The sequence below is a fragment of the Apteryx mantelli genome, chromosome 8 (assembly GCF_036417845.1).
Source record: "Apteryx mantelli isolate bAptMan1 chromosome 8, bAptMan1.hap1, whole genome shotgun sequence".
NCBI lineage: Eukaryota > Metazoa > Chordata > Aves > Apterygiformes > Apterygidae > Apteryx > Apteryx mantelli.
Genome location: NC_089985.1, coordinates 26692076 through 26714177, shown reverse-complemented (window position 1 = coordinate 26714177; position 22102 = coordinate 26692076). Strand labels below are relative to the sequence as shown.

The window sequence follows — 22102 nt, the reverse complement described above, 5'->3', positions numbered from 1 at the left end:
TTGTAACATTCTTCTTAGCTTACTTAGATGTTTGAACTTTCTCCACAACAAAAAACCGAAGTTTCCTAACCTTCCTGATTGTTTCTCGAGTACAGACATACCTTGTTTTATAGTGCTTCGCTTTATTGCGCTTCGCAGATATTGCCCCCCCCCCTTTTTTTTTTTAAAGGTTTGGAAACCCTGCGTCAAGCAAGTCTATCGGCACCATTTTTCCAAAAGCATGTGCTCACTTCATGTCTCTGTGTCACATTTTGTACATTGGTTTTTTTTAAACATAATCCTATTGCACACTTAATAGACTACAGTATAGTGTAACCATAACTTTTATATGCACTGGGAAATCAAAAAATTCACGTGACTTGCTTTATTGCGATATTCACTTTATGGTGGTGTGGGATAACGGTCTATGATTATCTGTGATCCTCCCTGCTGTGGGGTAAACAGTGGATACAAAGGGCGATTTGCAGTCTGATGCCCATGCTGGTGAGGGGTGAGACAACGCCCAGGGCGAGGCGGAGGTCTCTCCACTCGACATTGCTCTACCCAAAACAACACGGGCAAGGCGGGAGTCTTGCAGCCTGGTGTTGTTGATAGGCGCAAAAGAAAAAAAGGCCAGCAGCCCTCTGCTGAGCCCAACAAGGACCAAACATCCCACAGTGTTTGACTCAGCCCCACCTCGCCAGGAGTATAAATTCAGTGCATAAAGGATCCTCCATTTGGAGGACGAGAACATCAACCTACAGACGGGTTGACGGGCCTGGACCTCTCTCCTCCCCCAAACAGGGACGCCTTTTTGGTAAGGTTTGCGCCTCCGACAATGTCGGATGTTACCCCGGGAAAAATACCATTGTTGAAAGCGCTTAATTATCAGTTTGAGCTCAGAAAAAGTAGAATTTGTTGCAGTAAGTGCATTTATCACCGGCAATCCTGAACCTGTTGATCTGTTGCTTTAATAAATTGTTTATTTTGATCAACTTTGCGAAACCGATCCAGTGAAAGTCCTTTTGAGGAGGGCTCTGGCAGGCAAAGTTGATTACCCAATATGGGAGGGCCTTTCTTATTTTGATCAACTTTGAGAAACTGACTCAGTGAAAGTCCGTTTGAGGAGGGCTCTGGCAGGCAAACATTGATTACCCCTTTTCCTCCCTTCATGCGACAGTAACAGGTAGTGGTCTGGAACCAAACCCGCAATATCTCCAAGGTATGCCTGTATTTTATAAAGACATAAGAATGTTTTCACTATTGCTCCTTTAAGGTCAGAAAGTATGCAACTCTCCAAGGTTTTGAAATCTTTTGCATTATCCTGAATTATGGAAGTTATAAGGCCACAGGAGCTCACAAATCATAAATTGAACTTTCTACTTTCCTACATTTTAGTGGCCTAAATAATAAGTGTCTAGTCTGTATGTAATTCTTCTTTCTTATTGATACATACTTACATCTTCTATAATTAATTCTGCCTCTTCATCTGTTTTTCCTGGGAATTTCATTCTCATGTCATTGAAAATGAGAAGAGCCTCTTTTGTCAAAGCATCTTCTTGCTCTTTTGCTTTCTGTTGCAGCAAAGACTCAGTCTAAAATAATATGAAGCAGAGGTAAGATTTCAGGTGTGTTATTAGATCACCATTGCAAAGATGCCTCCTTGATAAAAATATATATTTTTTAATAGGGTGACATAAAATATTTTTAACAGGTATAGACATAATTATCTAAAACACACTTAAGATACACACCTACATCTCATGTACACTAATCTATCAGAGGTACTTATGGTTTTCAAGAAATGCAAGAAAAACAGAGTTTGAAAATAAGTTTGTTTAAAACAAAATAAGCAAAAATGAATTAGATATTTATGGTGCCTGACATTTAAAATATGAAGTTGAAATTTAAATAACACATTTTGAATTTAAACTCAATATAATGAAGAAAAGAGAAATCAGTAGTCATAATAAACTTCATTTCAGTTCTGCACTGCAATAAACTCAAGTTACAAGTTAATGGAAACTGCCAATCATATAACATTGTGCCAAGCTTTCATGGAAAGACTAAAAAGTAAGGATGACCCTCTTCTCTGGTCAGTGGAGATTCTGCCATTGTCTCCAATGGTAAAAGATGTTGTTTAAAGTATCAGTGTTTTTCATATCAACAGCAACTTGAACCTCTACAGTGTCTGGATAAGACTGTCTCTGGAAGGGGTTTTGTTTTGTTCCATTTTTTTGATCTTAGCCATTAGTTAGGAGTATTTCTGATCCTTTTTGTCTTTGCATGTCTTTGTGTTTGGCTTAGTTTTATGGGTTTTTTTCAAAAGTGAAAGGTTATTTCAGAATTATTAGGCATTTCTATGTCTTCGTATTTTGTAAGAACTATGACACTTACTTAAGGACATTTTTGTCTTAAGATAGTGATAAATATTGTCAAGCATAACAAAATATTCTCCTATATAATATATAATAATGAGGCTGAAATAATGAGGTAGCAGATATTTCTAAATCGGTTCTTGCTTATTACTGCTATAATAATGGTTTGTAATTTCCAAGTGTAAATGGCTCTTTCAAACTTAGTTATCCATACCTTTAGTGCATTTGGCTTTTACCAACCTCAAAAATGGCAACATACTGCTTCCTCCTTCCCAAAAGGATCGATACACTAATACTTTATCACGTACATATGATTTCTTCTGAGTATAGTCAAAGTTATATTTTAGCAATTTTAATTTTATTCTAGCAACAATATATATTATATTATTCTTAGTTGAAAAAATAATTACGAACAGAATTCCATTCACAATACAGTGCTAAATTATGGGCAGTTTTTATCTATTCTGTAAGTAATTTTATTCACATTATTTTAAGAAACATGACGTACTATCACCCAACATAATTGTTCTGTATATCAAGACCACTTCTGTGGTGAAGCATTCTCAATGAAAAAGTAAGTATGGTTTCTTACTAATCTTCATTTAAGTGAGTAGCCCACTTTTAATGTCATATTGTGAGAGACTAGTTTTAATCTTTCAGTAATTTGTATTTGATATAGAATTAATGTGAATAGAAAAATCTATATTAGCCCTGTCTCATTAAACTCTCAGAGTACATTTTGATAATAAAAGGATACTTTTTAATCTTGAGATAGCTAATGTGATAAAAAATAACTTTAACACTCTGTGGTGAAGACACAATATCTTTCCAATCCTATTAGCTGACTTTAAAGATGGAAAACCATATTAAGGAGTATTTCATAGGATGTGAGCTGACACAATTTTAAAAGGATCCTTTTTCATCATCTAGACAAAGCCTCACAGGCAAAATGGACAATGAGCTTTCTACTGGATAAAATGATGATTAGAGTTAGTAAATACTAAGCAGCAAGTTAATCAGCATTACAAAAGGATTTCTCATACTCAAACCTCACCACAATACAGAAAGGGTGCAAATGTGGATTAAAAGTGCCAATTCTTTTGCCCTTCCCCCCTGCTTCCATCTCCAGAGGAATTATTTGCATGATGTAATATAAAGATCAGCCACAAAAACATGAATTGAAACACACCAGCACTAGCCCTCAGTAAACACTGCCTAAGTGGAGACATGCTTCGCCATAGAAACACAGGAGACACGGCTTGGTTGTTAAGAAGATACCAAACAGAATGACACTCCAGTCACAAAAGGGAAAAATGTACAGGTCAGAAATACACTGGGAAATTATAACTAACAACTCAAGTTTCAAACAGTTAAATCTTTAATATCATCTACTTATTCTATTAATTCTTTAGTTAGGCTACCTGAATCTTTACGCTTGTCCACCCCAGGGACAAGCTTCAAAATGAAAGCTTTTAATTTCACTTAAAAAAAAAAAAAAAAAAAAAAGACTTCTCAGATGCTTATTGCAGTGGCAAATCCTAAATAAGACAAGGCACTATCTATAGTTTCTAAACTGCTGTTAACTATTTGGAAGTGGAGTCCTATTGCAGCAGTATAGAGTTTATTTGAAATAGCTACACTAACCTGAAAATTAATTAGATCTTGTTCTACAACGAAGACCCAGACAAAATCTTAATAGTAGCAGGCAGTGCTTTATTCTGGTACAACATATTTACCCACGGAGAATACACTGATTTCGAAATATTGATGCATCTTTGTTAATGTAAAATTTTTTTGAAGGTAGGCAAATCCTTAATTTTAGAACCAGGTGTCTTCAGATAAATCACACAAACTTTTTAAGAGGGGTAAAAACACTCTCTACCTTCAAGAAACTATTTTGGATCAGATTTTCCAGTCACAAAAACTCTAAGGTTTCCATTTTCATAAAATCTGGCATCTGTATGGCTGCACCAGAAAAAAAGATCACAGCTAGCAGTAAATGTTTAGTGTAAAGGTCTGGAGATCTTATAGTTTTGAGTATCTGTCAAAATAGAATTGACTATAATACATCAGGATTTCTGACGCTGTAAAAATTGGTGATGTATGTATCTAGTTTTAGAGAAATGGAACACATTTTGAATGCAACTGCTATGTTAACTCACCCCTGAAGAGTTCATAGTTCCCAAGCTGGGTGTCTGAGACACTCTGGCTGAACATGGGCTGCGATTTAAAGAATGGGACCTGTTCACAGAGGACGCACGCTGGATTTGCAGAGATGCTTTGGCTGAAAGGGGACGCTGCTCAGCTGCTTGCGGCTGCGTAGTCAATATTGATATTGAACGAGGACAACTTACAGAACGTCTTATTGGACCTGTGGATGATGTGGAGGATGAATGTGATGGAGCTTTTATATTTTTAATCGGAGGCTTCCAGTTCATTCTACCTGCAGACAAATTAAATGGATGATGCAACTATTTATTATTCTTTTAACACCCATTTTTCAGTCTTTGTGACTAACATATGACTAACATATGTGTACATATGTTGTACTACAATGTATTTTGACTAACGATTGTATGTGCAGTAGTCAGTCATGTCAGTTCTCCTAATAATATATATTTCATACACTCTATAAGAACAACTATTTCTTCCTCAAAGTCAGCTTTAATCTGGTAGGTGCTGTAATATACATCAGATTTATGACAGAGCACATATTGCTTATAGGTAAAAAAGGCAGTGTGTGGCTGATATGTGTGGCTTCTTAACTGGAAGAATATGGAAAGGAGAGAAAATCTGGTTGATGGATCCATTTGCAGGCCAGTCCCCCAGTCTGCTCCTGCATAGCTGTACAGTTTTCTAATTCAGTCTCCTGCTAAATAAAGGACACTGCTATGAAAAATAAATTTATAGAAGAATTCTATGTGTGCAGTTACATGATGCAATTCTTCTAGACAATACACTGCTAAAACAAAAAATAACATACGATATAAACCATGTTCAACAGATCGTGGTCACACTAATGATCTGCAACAAGCAACAAAACCATCATGAAAAAATATATATACGTGCAGGGATTTCATCTGAAATTTATATCTTCTATACTTCCCCTGATACATTTCTTTATCCTTACTATATTCCAGCAAACTCAGGCTTAAAAGAATTCCCTTTCCAGGGAAAGAACAGTGGCTTTCTCAAAAAAGCTAAGAGCAAAGAGGAACATTCACAATATTTCCCAGTGTAGCCCATGTGCATTTCTCTCTTTAGCTGTCTTGGCAAAAAATCATTCACTTTTTCCTTTTTTTAAATTCATTTTCATTAATTTAGAAAAGATTTTAAAGAAGATGAAACAAACAAACCAGTGTTTAACCCTGAGTTACAAACATTGTTAGTAGCTACATTCTGAAATACTGAAGCATTTATATAATTCATTCTGTGCCAAACTTAATTGGAAATATGATAATTTAACTTACCTGATCGTTCCAAAGTTCTATATTTATTTTCTTCAAGATCATATGATACTTTTTTCTCCTTTTTTTCATTGTGATCCTCCTTTTCAGTTTCTTCTTCCGATTCTGACACATTGCTACTGCTATCACAGCTACTGTCACTGTTGTAGTTCCTAAGTTTTCTTAAGGTCTGTGCACTTTCTGGCATAGAAAACAAGGGCTAAAGAAAAAAAAAATCATTCATAATCCTGAAAGAACACTTTATCAGACTAGGTTCCTGATTCAGGGAGGTTCATTGGTACACATTTAAGACCTTCCAAATTAACTTTGAAGTTTGTGCTTAATTTTCCAACAAATGCTTAAGTATTTTATTAAACTGATGACATAATAATCCTAATCTTTCTCACACTAACTGGCAGCAAAGTACTTTATATAAAGAGGGAAAAATACTGTGATTTTATTTCAAGTATGGCTTATGTTACCTGGCGTCCTGCATCTTAGTTTGAAATTACAAATCAAGTGATATAGCATACCATTTTCAATCAGTTTCAATCCCTAGCTGATATTTGTAATAACTGAAGCTAAGGTTTAACAACAATCAGTGTGAAGTAAATAAATACATCAGGAAACTTTGGCTGGTACACTTCTGAAAGAGAAAATGATTAGTCCGCATCATGTGGAAAGCAGAAACTGGAAGAATATAGCAAGCTATCCTAGGTGTCTTTGGCGTTCCATATGCACATGGGATTCAGTGCCATTAGGTAATTAATCTTGTGCTATTACCAAGGGTACTGTGAGATAAAAAGCAAAAAGCAGGAGACAGAGAAACTGATGCAAGAACAGAAAGTAAACTGAAAATTTCTCTTCTTCTATCAACCATCAGCCGTACAAGAAAAATGCAAGTGCTAACAATATCCTGCATTATAGCTATTATCCTAAGTAGTCTTGTGTGGTCTTTTTTTTTTCCTACGTGTTTCCTTTCCAGTAACTCTCAGCTATAAGAGGCTACAGTGATGGCCTCATCTTCCTATTCCTCTAATGGATGCAATTAAAACTACAACTACAAAAATTAATATTGTAATTTCTGAACATATTTTGGGTCAGAGTGGAATGGAAGAACTTGCAGAATGAATTTAAATTGTCCTATTATTTTAGTATAATGTAATGCACCAGAACTTATTGTGAAGGGCAGTAGAACAAAGCCCCAAAGATACTGTTCCTGCAAGATGCACTTTATAACTGAACATCTTCTCCATAAACTTCTATTCTAGCCAAGGAAGGAAAAGACATTTCTGACACTAACATAACAGTGACAGCACACTTATGTGGCCCAATCTGTTAAACCAGATAAGAAAGAGTTAAAGAAGTGTATTCCATTGCGGAGACCCCTGGCAAATGTTCAGATTACACAAAGAATATTTCTATGTCTATCTACCTGCCAAAAGGACAAATTAAGGTGCCCCAACACTTACCACTTTCTCAAAAATAGCTGTCCTCATCATAAAATGCAGTGTAACATGGGAATATATTGATTAGACATCCCTGATGAGTTGTACAAGGATTAATAAACATTTCCGATCAAAATTCACAAGGGCTTTAAAGTAGATCCCATTCCTGTATAACCACTTACTTGTATGCATATTCCTGACACTTTCCACCATAAACAATAAGAACATCCTGACCAAGACTTCATGTCAATTAACCAACAAGAATAAAAAAGGTCAAAGAAATTTTAAAAAGCAGTGATGACAAATAATAGTCTGATCTGAGTTTAAACTGACCTCTTAGAATAGGAAATGTTCAACAGCTTAGCAATTCTAATCAGCTTGATTTTCTCATGTTAACCTAGTTTTTCTTTGATTAAACCCATCTGGTTGTACATCAGAAGAATAAAAAAGTAATTGCTCATTTCCTCTAAAATATCTGTGTTATTTTATTTCCTTCATTCTTTTTTTTCCTGCACAAAGAACAGGTGCAATGCAATAAACGTGAGTGTAAACCTTCCAATGTGCAAGTATGAGGGGCCCTCTAGAGGCTACAAATAAACCAGACAGAACTCCAGAATGTATTTCTCAATCTAAAGAGAATTCAGTAATATTTTAATTGCAGCTAAAAATACCTTTATTCTGGGAAATTCTCAACTCATTTTCTAGCCTGAAATCCTAATTGCATTAAAATAAAACTGAGGCTGAAATGCCTAACAAATATGGTATAGTTGTTATATGCAAAGCCTATTACTAACACACACATCTATGTATATGTATGGCGGAGGAGGAGAAGGAAAACACTTCTCTCTGCTAATTCTTCCAGCTCTTCTATATAGTGTTTTCCAAGTGCTGACTGCCACCAGGTTCCTTTATCCAGGGAAGACAGTGTGCCCAAGGTAGAGAGTCTAACTCCCTAGACAGTAGCTTTTGTCAGCAGACCAAATAATAAAGTTTAAGAGAGGACAGGACTTGACAACCTTCTGAAAAAAACTTTTATATAGAAAAACATGCGGTGAGAAGTACTGTTCCTGTAGCTTCAGATTTTTTTTTGTCTATCAGGTGTTGTCTTGTATATGTTAACTTGTTGGATACCCTAATGGATCTTTACTTTGTAGGGTTTTTTGATTACCACAGGATGGGTTTTTACAGCTGGATTATTCTCATACCTGATAGACTGACAGGCAGAAACAAGTTCCACCCCCTGCCTCACTCACCAGATTCATATATGAGATCTCACAGTAGACCCTTTACAAAGAGGTGGCCCATCAAATGCATATCATTACCCACATGCACCTCACCCCATACAGGAAAGAGGTGATGTTCTTTTGGTACAAGGACCACCCACAGTTAGCACTTCTGTTTCAAAGGGAGTGCATAGGATATTATGCAACCAGAGAAGTCGCCAGTACTATGGTGTCACTGTAGCTATGGTTTAAAGGATTGAGAAGCATATCAGGACTCTAAAAAGGATGCAGAAATAGAGCTCCTGTAGAGCATGGTGTCTGTACACTTCAAGGAAAAGAAGTAGGTAAACAATCTGCTTGGGTAAGCTAGTTTCATCGTCTTCCCTTCCAACCTCCCAGTTTTATGGCAAAAAGGGAATTTTGGTCATACGTAATTTTTTATTTCTCCCATAAATGCAAACAATATTGTACTGGTAGAGCAGCTTATAAGCTACAGTATCCATTTGTCTGCTATAGGAGAAGACCATGTTATATGATCTCACTTATAAATTGATCAAACTTCATCTAAAAACTACTTAAGAGAAGTTTCTCAATTTGCGCTCACTACCCTATTAAATGTTTATGGCCTCTGGCTTAGAAATGGCTTGTGTGCAAGCAGTAAAGAGCAAATATAGATCAAGTCTGAGTGCATGCAGTCAACCAGATGATGCTCTTTGAGGACTGCTGGGAGAAGACAAGCTTCTGGAAAAAGGAAAAATGTAATTGAGATGTTAAACTTGAATTAAGTGATCTTATTTTAAAGAAAAAACAAAGCTTCAAGGAGAATTCCTGAAGAATGTGGGTTGTATGCGTTTCCAGGGTAGGCTAGATGGGTTCTTTGCTTTAAATGAATCCCTCAGTGTTAAAGCACTGCCTCACAAAATCCCTTTATTTGTAATAATGTTCATGCAAAATCTGTCTTAATACCCGTTTGGATGTATAGATCCCTTTCCAGAACGCACATCTGTAAAAAGATGCAGCTCTGTAGATTTTTGCATATGTATAGAGCATCATTGCAAGTTCAGGACAATTGTCAGTATTCATTTTGTAAGGAAATTCACATGTTCCCAGGTTGTAGATCATGTTCTCAGAAACATAAATTGCTGTTGAAACTTTTACATGTCTTTAAAAACAAATTCATCAGGCCTCAGGAACCTAAATGTGAGCTTTTCCAAACAGATTTGACCCAAAAAGTTTGCAGGATGTAGAAAACATACTACTGTATTACCAAACCTAAATTATTTATCTTTTTGGCTTGTAGAGATACGCAGTGTGTTTAAAGCAAAGATCTGTGTGAACTACATGTGTAACCATAAGGTATTAAGCAAAAAGTAATATACATTCACATAAATTCTGATTCTGGATATGAAACAGGCTTCAAGATATATTATGCAACCCTTTTAGCCACTAAGCAAATTGCAGATACATTACAATCATAATTAATTCTTCGAGCTTCCATAGTGCCTTTTATCCCAGGATCTCAAAATTCTTTAGAGGCACTAATCAATTAAAACTCAAAGCATTCTCTTCAGATAGACTATGGACATAAAGGATCTTTTCACACACTGAAATCAAATAATCTCTTGTACAACAGTTGCTACCATGCACAACAATACTTCAAAACAGCTTAGAGGGAAAAAAAGAATCCCACATCCGGTTGAAATTACAAAGGGATTTAGTTGGACAAAAGGTAATTCCTTGGGCCTGAATTATCCTTCTTTTCAAATTTCCAAAAAACCTGGCTAATGGAAGTCTGAGGAAGAAAACTTCTGCCGGGATCAGCTAGCTAAACTCCCCACTTAGAGTGATGAGTAGGTATACAGATTGTACCTCTTTACAGAGTGGCATAAAAATGGGGTATTTAAAACAGTCAAATACCTTAGGTCCTCGCTGTCTCGTGGGTTTTCCCATTAGTTTTTCATCATCTATTTCACATTGCTCCAGAAGATCCAAAATATCCTCTTCCTAGAAATGTGAATGTCATTATGATTAATTTAAAGCAGGACATATCCTGTCCTTCCAAAGGTCAAGTGGCAATTCGTAAGAATTGGAAATTATTCCGATTACTAACTCCTGAAATAAGACTATGAATGCCTCTACAGGAGAATGTAGAAGTATTTCCTCCGATGCATGCATCTCTGTTTGCAATCCACATGATACTGAAAGGTGAATTCAAGCCTTAAGATTTACTAAAGATAAAAGTCTGAACAAACGGCCAAAGATTCCTGTAAAACTGCTGGACGATGCCAACTAGAAAGATGGGAAATAATTTCTCAGATTTCAAATTAAATCACATTAGTTGGTTATTTTAAATATAGCTGGTTTTCCTACTGTTTATCTTTGACTAATTAAGTAGACAATCAAGCAGAGTTTTCAGATGCCTTAAACTAGTGAAGATCGTTTTGACATCTTTTATTCCAATCCATACAAGTGGATATATAAGCTGAGGGACATTACTGGGCAAAGAAGGAGGCAGTTACCAGCTCGTAAGCAGTTTCTGACAACCTTTGGTTTGGCCAGGAATAAGGCTGAGGATCATGGAAATGGAAAAGGAAAAGTAGCTTAAAGGCATCTAGCCTGTCTCCACCCTGGACCCACTGTAATTCAACAAGATTCAAAATCTGGCCCACAAGCTACACAAAAAATAATAATAAAATGATGGAAATATTATCAAATACTATTTATTTAGCCATCACACATGATTATGGTGAAACTAGTCCACATGGTAATGCTAGAATTCCAAGATAAGTAACTCCAAAGTCAATACTTCTGCACTTCAGTACCTTCATTCTTTTTAAAGGGTTATTCATTTCCCGCTGAAGTGAAGCTGCTCTCCCAGCAAGGAATGTCTGGAAAGCAGTGGCTAACAAACTCTCATACTTTTCAAGTAAAGTCTTATCATCAGGAGGGTAAATTCGCCTACAAATGGAAAAAAATGAAATTGAGGTTAAGAGAAACATAGAAGCGGAGCTACTTATCACACTGGGAACACAAAAGTAATGCAGTTAATTCACAGAGTTTTCCATGATGCATCACAGACTTTTCCATGATGCATATTTATCCCATCTGTAATTATTATAAAACACATACTCTGAACAATGCTCTTTAATCTAATTTTAACTTGGTGAACACACACATATTTAAACCAGTCAAAAAAAAAAAAACACCCACCATGCAGTTTATTCTAGAGAAATATCAAAACTGAATTTTGCAATACTCTCTGAAATCTCAACAGCAGGTCTGAATGATGCATGAAATATTAATAAAACAGTGTATTTAAAATTCAGTGGCATAAAACAATTTGTTTCAGTAATAAAAGGACACAAAAATCTGAACGGTTGATTTGATTTAATGGGCATGACATAAATTAAAGATTGAATATGCACTGCACTTGAATGCTAAATCTTCCAGCATAATGGACAGGAGGAAAGAGTCACTATAAGAAAATTTTTATGTGGCTCATGGATGTACAGGGTGACTCTGATTTTCCATTACAGCAGGTATGCCATTATTCTCTAAAATTGCAGGTAAGGAGATTATGACAATCTGAAAAACAGGACTTCACGATTTATTCATGCTCATCAAGGAACAATAGGCTTTGAAGAAAACCACTGCAATCCATTTGTCATGAATGCCTAAAGTACGGCCAAAACTGATGAAGGTGGAAGGAATTACTCCTCACTTATAGTAAGGAGTAATTCATAAGTTAATTCTGCTTGCACTATGCAAGGCCTAGGAACCATTTTTATATTGACTGGCGTTACGCGGCTTGTATGTTTTTGTTCAATTTTTGTGAACATTAACAAGGTTCTCTCCCCTTCTTCCTTTTCACTTTTTTCCTTCTCAAAAAGCTTCCTTCACAACACAAGGGAGAAAAGATGGATATGTTCCCGTTAGACTATGGGCAATTCTACAGAAAACTAAAGGTGTCTCTACTTTGCATAGACTGTCTATACCAGCTCTAATCTAGTTGCACTCACACTTTTTAATGGTGTTAATTCTACTGCTAGAAAAGAGGCATAGAATAATTATTTTAAAGATGGGATATTCATTTCAATATATGTAGAAATACATTGCAGCTAAAGGCCATTGCAAAGTCATATACATTATTTTCAGTTCCTCATAAATTCACAAATACTTAAAAGCATGGTTCCTACTTTGAACACTCAAGCAGTCCTACAGAACTCAATGGATTAGTTGTGCTTTAAAACAAACACTTGGTTAAGCCACTTGCTGAACTGATATCCATAGACATAATGCCTAAATCAAAACCTGTTGAGGTTGATAGAAAGAACCTGTTCATAGGATTAGTATTTAAAAGTTGTGTAGACATACAATTTTCTCTGGATTTTTATTCAGAAAGCAATATTAATCCATGCAGCAATACTAATGCCCAATTTTTCCATAATTCTATGACAATGCCTGAGAAATGCCAGTCCTGCTCTGCAGGAGGACATCACAAGGAAAAAATACTGCATAATGCTTAGATAAAATTTCTCTGCATCTCTAGCTAAGATTCCTTGACTTCTCAGGCCATAATGATCCTTCAGCCTTTTTGCACACGCATGGCCACAAGAAAACTGTTCTTCCCTATTACATGTGCACATTTCTCATGAAACAATATTTCACAACTTTTTCCTGAGAAAAAAATAAAAATATTTTGTATTTGTTTTGATTTAGATTTACCAAAAATCTAAATAAAGAGAACTTTGGCTCATTTTCAACCCAGAACAGAATTAGCAACTTCAGATGGAATCAGTTAAAAAGTTAGACTTCAATGTAATTGAAAAACCAAAGTGTATTAAAACATCATGTCATTTCTCTTTCTTACGGTCTAAGTAATATGAAAACATCTGCTTCATTGTGTTGTTTTTTTGATGTACTCCTTCAGCTCCACATACATCAAGAAAGGATATAATTAAAACTGGGAATGTTACAAAGAAACAATTTTTGTAAGCAAAATGTTAATTCATGAAAAATGAAATTTTTTTCAGAAACAGATATATGTTCCAATGAAATGCTTATTGAGAACTTTATTGGGAAGTACAGAACATCTGTTCAAAAAAGAAGAGATTAAGAACAGCAGTAAAGGCATTCTGACTAATTCAGAATAAAGGATGTGAACCCAGACCTCCTACATCCTAGATGAATGCTATAATGATTGGGCTAATGTTCCCATCAGCTCTTCCCAGCTGTTCCCCCCTCCACTTCACCAAATGTTCACAGGCCTTGCTTTCACTTCTCATTGAAGCAAATGTCAAGAAAAATAAAAATAATTACAAAAACATCATAAAACAGAATTCTTGTTTTCTGGCCAACCCCAATTACAATCAATGAGTTAAAGCTTCCTTCTGAACATATTTTACCACAGAATGTGGAGATGCTTAGGTTTAAGCCTACTAAGATCCAAAAGGAAAGTGCAGAAATATGAATAAGGTATTTCAAATGTCACTCTTTCAAAAGCGATGGAGGAGCCAATAAAGTTTCTGAACTTTTCATCAACATTAAACTTAACATTCAGATCTGATTTTTCATCTTCTGTAGATGAATGCAAGAATACTCCCACCCCAAATTGGTCCCCTATGGATAAGAAACATCAAAACTTGAATATAAGACTGGTCCATAATGACAGTCATGGTGCTGGGTACTTTGAATGTGAAAAATCATGTCTTGCAAGCAAATGTGTTGCACAAATACTAGAGTGATGCCATATAGATTCCTAAGTACATACAGAAATTTTGAATCAGAAAAAATTACCTGAAAAAAACTTTACTACCTGGTGTACATATTTATATTTACTATAAATGCCTACACATTTCTGGCAGAAAATTACTATCTACTCACAAATACTTGCTTCCATTATTCCTAATGAAAGCCATGAATACTTCCTACTACAACAGTGAAATACCTGTAATTCCCCATGTGCCTATTTTCATGCTCTTCTTTGGAAATCTGTTTACGTACTTGTGCAAGTCTTTCTTTCTAGAAATCAAGAAAATAAGATAAATAAAACTAAGAGCAGAAACCATAAGCGAGAAAGAAACAGTACAGTACAGCAAATTTCCTTTATACCAGTTCTTCTTTTCTCCTTTCCAGAGTGTGGCGCTGTTTTTCCCAGTCTGAGGAACCTGGCAACAGCCTTTTCATAGAGCCTTGACCATACAGTCTTTTTTGAGCTTCAGCTTTCTGTTGGGCTAAGTTTCTCCTTTTATCACTTGTCCTGAAACACGGATGATATTATGATGTAACACAATCCAGAGAGAAGTATTCTTCAACTAGAGTTACAAAAAAGCTTCTACACGCAGCAGAATATGTTACAGTTCATACCTTTTATAATTAAATATATTGCAAAATATATCTAGCACATTCATTTCCATGGAACTCCATGCAAAGCAGGTTCTGATAGTATTATAGCAGTAAGCATTCAGGAATCAATTTTCAGAACTCAAGATTTACTGTATTATCAAGCATGTTAAACTGTCACTTATAACACAACTGAGATAGCCTTTCACTTCAAGGAAACCATCTGTATTTTTCTATCAGTCATATGTGTTTTATGATATGCAAATTAAAATTCAAACACTCATTAAGAAAATCTATTTTAATACTAACTTTTATGGCTGTAATATCTTTACATTTTAAGGTGTACTATAACAACTCTGTACTATAATTTAATGTACAAATATGATTGAATCTATTTTCTTAAAATTTGGATTTTCTCCAACATATCCCAACTCCATGTTTTCCGATAAAGGTCTATGGCTTTTGACTGTGTATGCCACTATTGCCAAAGCAAATTTCCTATGTGGCCACATGCCCCTGCCATCATTCATATCCCCACTTCGAGACCTGTTTGAAAAGTCATTAAAAGTATGAAAATGACTTTTGCCACTTCATTTTTGGCAGGTTCGTGAACATGTAGTAAAATTAAATGTGGGTCAATTTCAATAGCAAAACTGACAGCAAGGGAAACATTAACATTCTGAAAATAGGAAGGTGGAAACAAGGTCGCCATTTTCTACTAGTCCAATTCAAATACAAACCCTCCTCCTGCACTCAAGCCAACAGAAAGAGAACCAGAGTGAAGATTAGGGAACTAGTTTACCGTATGTTGAGAAGCTTTAATGCATTTAGCAGAACACCTTTTTTTACATCATAGTCTATTTTTTGATCAGTTCCAAAGCTTGGGGCACGATTAATCTGAAAAAAAATGAGATACAGAAGACTCAGGATTTTTAAATTGAATAGATATACATATACTGTAACAGGCTTTGGAGAATCCATTCTTTCAAATATAGCAGAGATTAGGAGAATACATGTTGAGAAGCTCATATCATGTTTTGTATTTTTTAAAAATTAGAGCATCAAAAATCACAAGTACTGGGAGCCAGGAGACGTACCAGACACACACCTACAAAGAACATGATTAAAGCATTGGCACTGTAAATCCAGTCTAATCTTTCCTTGGTTGCCACTGAATATGGTTCTTCTCTGAAAAGTAATAACTAGACAAGAACAGAAAGTTTTAATTCAAGGTCTTTTCAAGTATATTTAAATAACTATTCAGATATGCTTTCCAGCAACACCCAGAGGTCTAAGCTGTTAGATCAGTATGTAGTATAAAAACATAAAATAACTGACAAGTTTCAGTAACAAAAAGCTTACGATCCAAGTACAAGTCAATGTTACTCTTTGAAATAATGTTTTTAATATTTTGCATGCACTAAAAACAGCTGAGCAGACAGAAATATATTTATTAAAACTCTCAACAAAATAAATCCATTGAGTTAGGTATGACAACTTATTTGCAACTTGTAAAATGCTATCTTGGTCCAATTTTTTAAAGGCATAGAATTCCTAGAGATACATGCACACACACACATTTACAGAGCATTGAAGCATGCAACTTGGGGCCATACAAAAGTACACACTGTTGTATTTATATTTGTTTTAGGTGCTTCTCAGATTTACAACAATTTACAATAAAATCTTGGGCATAAATTCTGCATTAATAAAAAATGTTATAAAAATAATATATGCTATTTACATGAGCACATGTGGGAATTAACACTCTGAAAAGTGTAAAATAATTTAAATAACTGCTTCTCTCCTATAAAGTGAATTTTGGCAAGACGACTATGCCTTGCACTTCTGAGCAAGCAAAACCATGCTGACTGTGCTTATTAAGCAGAAAGTTCAAGGCAGGGGGGGTAAGAAAATTGTAAGAAGGCATGTGAAATGCTGTTATGAGACATCATACAACCACTGCACTAAGGTTTCTCTTGCTGCCACTTTCATGCATTCATTTAAGAGGCTGAAAAGCTACTGCATTTACGGTTCAAAATGGAGGGCCTCTGTATCACCTGTGTTCTCTAATTTTTGGATGTCATTTACGACAGGAGTTTGAAATCCCAATCCTACTGTAATCGCAGTCCTGAAGAGTAACCAGAGAACCAGTAAAAACCATGGTCCACTTCTGGATAGCTATTGCAAACTCGGGGTGGTAGAATATATTTCTGGTAGCACTAGATGCAAGTCCAATACAATACAATGAGCGACTGGGTACATTAGAAAGTTAATATATAGAACACAAGTGTGAACTTTAAGTGCATTAGCTATTCCGTAATAACTCTGTATGTGGATATTTGAATTGCCTCTCAATTCAGTGCAACTCTGTACAAGAAAGCTTCACTATCAACCCACTCTCTTTAACTCTCCTCATCCCTTCCCCAAATCTCCCTTGTCACAACAGAAAACTTCGAAAGGCAGTCCTTACAGCCAACATCAGCCAACTAAAGCTGCCATATCATTTTACAATCCCTTAAGTACCTTTTCAAAGCTCCACTCAATTTTTCTCAGGGGTAACTAATGCCTTTTCTTTAACAGTGTCTTCATATAAGAAAAAGCTCAAACAAAATATATTGTTGATCAACACACAACTATGGAAAAAGTACACTAGAGGCTTTTCACTGGAAGAGTGGAAGAGTACAGTACCTGACTTCAGAAGGTCCTTTCGTCCACTTTGAGCAAGATGTGTGAAATAGAACTTTCATAATCTTTCACCTTCACCTCTTTCCTACATGCTTGATCTATCTGGATACCATCCTTGATTAGCACCTGACTGGTTGAACCTATTCATGATGGATTTTATAACACAAACCCTAGAATTCTGGCAGTGTCACACATTAGGTTTCTTTGGGTAAGCTATCTTCAAAATTTCCAAACAATGCACAAAAAAGAAAAACTGCTTGATAAATAAAAACAGTACTCCTCAAGACAAGTTTGTCCTCTTGGACAAAACATCTATTCTTACATCTATTATTTTTATAATGTCACAGTTTTACTTCCCAAATATCTGCTTTTGCTGGTGATGATTCTTTAGCTGCTTTAGTTTCTATGATTTTTCAGGAGAGGATTGTCCACATAAGTTTTTAATTCCTCCAACTGGAACCTTCAATTTTGGTTTCACAATTAAAATTTCTCTGAGTACAGCACAACTGAATTGCTTGTGAGCACTGCAGTTGTGCAGCTCAATGTATTAAAGGACTTACTGCCATATCTGTGATACTTAAATAAAGTAGTGTAAACTGAAGTAGCTAAGGCTCCCATCCACAGCTAGATTTGCAAAGGAATCTGATTTTACAAAATGAAACAGTCTAAATGCATGAAATACCTTCTAAAATGAGATTATCAAACTGTAACTCACGTTTTCAATGACATATGGGATAAATTTCAGCCTAGCATTTCACCTCTTTACCAAAACAGTCAGAGAGTGTATTCTCACCTCCCACTGCTGCAGCCTATTAGCAAGGAGTTGGAAAGAAATATTTCACAATCACAATGCTGTAACACATACCTACTGAAAAGACCTTTCAAATATAAAAGGAGTTTACATGAATGACTTTATAAAATATTACATCCTTTCAAAAGCAGGGGTTTAATCTCTCTTCAATCTGTAGGACAGTATGAATGTTTTGAAAGGAATCTCATTGTTTAATAAAGTGATGGAACTTTCTGCTAATAATAGAATTTAAAAAACAAAAGAAAACGGTAAGCCATAAAAAAAAAGCTTTATGCAGGATGTTGTTAATGGCTATCATCAAGCAGATCTTTGATTAGAGACAACCATGAAGTTCATTCTAATCATTCATTTCTAATCTTCACAAATTGTGAGTTCTATCCACCTTTTTCATAGCTTAAGCAGAAGGCTGTATTTCCATGGCATCTCAAACTAATAAAAATCCAAGCTGTCCTACTGTACCTACTTTATCTTGGCACTGGCACTCATAGGTTCACAGGGTCAGGAAGCTGATCCTGATGATCTAACTGACCCACACAGAAATTAAACTCACCAAAAATTATTTTTCACTGGCCCTTAGTCATCTCAGGAAGGAATGAGAGAAGTACCAGGGCCATCACAAGGAAGGGGACAGGGAACATGCATTCACATTGAAAAGGGGGAGAGCAAAGATCCTGCAGCCTGCACACAGATCAGGTGAGGCAGCCACAGCACTGCATCCTACAGGTGCAGTTTCACATTTTACCTAATCTGGTGTGACTGCAGGCTGCCATGAAGGACTGGTGCTGCCCTTCACTCAGTCCTGCCTTCATGTCCCTTACCCCTTCCTTGCACCAAACCAAGTGGTTGTGAAATCCAAGAATGAAGAAGTTCAGCAGGCCTATTTAGCGGAAAATTATATTTTCGTGGGAAGGTGAATCAGATTTTCATTCAAACTGCAACCCAAAACACCTCATCCAACAGATACATGACTGCCAGGTAGATGCAAGTGGCTGGACCAGCTCTTTGGCCAAGAGCCCACAGTAACACCATACTACATGTAACATCAAACTGCACTTTTTTTCCTCTCTTCATGCACTTAAAAAGTTAGGAAGACTAGGAGTTACCACTAAAGGCAAATCCTGAGCCAGTTAAAGCATGCTGAGTGGATTCACTGCTAATGCTTGCAAGAGCAAAGAGAACCAGCACACAAGCATGAGACAGGAAAAAGCCAGCAGACAGCAAGGGAAACAGAGCTGAGAATAACTCTCCCTGGAAGAGAGGGAGAGGCTGCCTGGGCACAAGACTCACTGAAGAGGCAGCTTTCTTTGTTACAAATAAATAAAATAAAAAGAAAGAATAGAACCAAAGAGCTACAGGAACAGTCTCATCAATTGCTCTTCCTAATGGAAACTGGAAAGGTTCTAAATATTGCTAATCTCTTGGGCCAAGGGAACTTTTAAAGCTTTTATATATATATATATATATATATATATATCCATCATATAATTGAAATGCTGACCTTGCTGAGGACCACGTGAGGGCTGAGTTAATGGCTCTCCGTACTCCCCTAAATGAACATTAATGCCTATGCTCTGCTCCTGTGTTAGTATTGCCTCACTGACTGTTATGGAAGCGCTTTGTGAAACATCTTTGGTACAGGTTTTACTGAAGAATATGAGTAAAAGGGGTGCTCTCTGCTTTAAACCTCCAATGAAAACAAAATGTTCCTTTTCAAACTAACTTGCAATAAGCTCCAGAAGAGATTTTAAGAAAATGTTAATTGAATCAGTGAATATTTGAAAAATTAGATGCTTTTATAAAGATGTAGTTTCAGGTTTCATTCTGTTTTAACAGACTTTTGATATTTAAAAAAAAGAAAAAAAAAAGGAAGTTTCTCAAGCTTAATATTTATTTACAGAGTTCAGGATTTCCTTTGTTAAAGTCAGTAATATTTTCTCCAGAAATGTGTAGTTAACAATTATACTTTACACAATGATATAATTATTCTAATATTACTTTTCATACTATACTATTTGAACTTCATATAACTTAAGTGAGACACTGGTCTGCCCTTCTTCTCAACAAAGTAACAGTGCAGGCTGTTTGCCCCAACATAACAGAAAGATTGCTGGCCAGTGCTTCTGTAAGAAACAAAGTAAAATGTTTCTTTATGTTCTTTAAATAAGCTGAAATACGGATGTGCAAAAATTTTAATATACATATTTTGAAACACAACAGAAGATTGAACACTGAGTTTCTGTTCAGAGCACAGGAAACATCATGGTGGGGACACCAGATATTCATTTAATAAAGACACTTATTCTTACAATGGCAGTCTAAGAGCTGTGCCTGCTTTTATGAAGTGATGAACACTTCCCTCAGACAGAATGCTTTTAAAACCTCTTAACTTCTGTGACTGTTGACAGCAATCTGAATATTGCAGGAGATAGTCAATACCTGACAAAAGGACTCATAAAATGTTCTCTGTCAATTGTTTGACTAATTCATGTGCTCTATGGAAAGCTGACACAATGGTCATACCTGATAGATTTTTTTTTTTTTTTTTTAAGATTTCTAAATTGCACTTGTAGCAATCAATATATTTCAATATCAATATAAATCAATATAAATCAATAATTATATAGTAGTATTAATCCTTCTTTACAAAACACAGTTCAGTTCAGATATACAGTTCAAAATTTGAAAGAAATATTCATGATTTCCCTTCACAAAGTGGTGTGGCTTTTTTTAACATGAAGACAGATGTCTGAGGAAGAGTTAGCACTCTTCCACATATAATTTTTTTCTGTTGCAAAAGTGTTATTAGTCAAGTCAGAGGAGATGGGCTGATTTCTGCCTTTTTAAAGAGAAAAGTGTTAGGAGGAAGTTCACAAGTAGACACATTCTCAAGAATATTTATAAGGACCAGAGTGATGACAGCAATATTTGTGCTCAATTTCCTAAATCCTACACATTTAAACATTACTTGTAAAGTTTGGCACAGTAGTTCTCATGACTGAGTCTGACTGTCTTCATCCAATCTCACCAATATATTTGATATCTGCCTATTTTCATGGACATGAATGAGAAGATAATTAGAAAGAATCAGTCAGGTACTTTATCTACTGGAAAACGTACTTGACAGACTCAGGAAAGTTGGATTGCAGCTCTACCACCGACTGCACAACCCTGTTTCCCTTTTTTTTTGTCCGCTACTTGAGCTATGATTTGTCAGCTATAGTTACAGCAGTGCCTGATACAATAAGACTTTTCAGGTTCATAAATACAATTTAATAATAAAACTAACTCATAATAATAACAACTATGCCAAATACACTGTTAGGTTATATTCTTGATTCCATTTTTAAACCGTTCTCATCTTGTATTTGTTGTCTTCCCAAAAATTCCACTCTGAGTCTCCTCTTGTTGTTGAGGATATCTTGAAGATGAGAGAAATGCATCCAGTTCCAGTGTTCACGTTGTGCAAAAACACAGGGGAAATGAACTGTGGGGCCTAGGCTCTTCCCCAGGTCAGTGCTGTCTTGACAACCCTTGCTATTAGAGCAAACCAAAAGTCACTGTAATGCACTCATTTATGCCCTTTGCAGCACACAAAAATGTGATTCCTCTGGAAACCTGGGTGGCTGCTTTGCAGCTCTCTATCACAAGGGAGAATTTGATTCAGGGCAACCAGGGATTAAACTGGTAAGATCACAACAGACAACTGAACACAATAGTAAGTGCATAAAAAACCTGCTTGACATTTCAAGCCCAGAGAACAATGACCACACCTCACAGTAAAGCCCAA

General features: G+C 35.9%; 1 protein-coding gene across 4 annotated transcripts in view; it reads right to left on the bottom strand.

The window, feature by feature from the left end:
• TTLL7 (tubulin tyrosine ligase like 7) overlaps window positions 1–22102 on the bottom strand; it is a 57826-nt gene that overhangs the window by 15429 nt on the left and 20295 nt on the right. For all 4 annotated transcript variants that reach the window (XR_001295276.2, XM_013961423.2, XM_013961424.2 and 1 more), the window contains exons 9-16: window positions 15619–15713; window positions 14586–14733; window positions 14422–14495; window positions 11297–11432; window positions 10392–10478; window positions 5828–6023; window positions 4520–4800; window positions 1440–1574 (exon numbers count right to left, since the gene is read on the bottom strand). Coding sequence is in view for 3 of the 4 variants with exons in the window: in XM_013961423.2 (XP_013816877.1) it covers window positions 1440–1574; window positions 4520–4800; window positions 5828–6023; window positions 10392–10478; window positions 11297–11432; window positions 14422–14495; window positions 14586–14733; window positions 15619–15713 (1152 nt within the window). In the remaining variant the exon portion in view is untranslated. The remainder of the gene's footprint in view (window positions 1–1439; window positions 1575–4519; window positions 4801–5827; window positions 6024–10391; window positions 10479–11296; window positions 11433–14421; window positions 14496–14585; window positions 14734–15618; window positions 15714–22102) is intronic.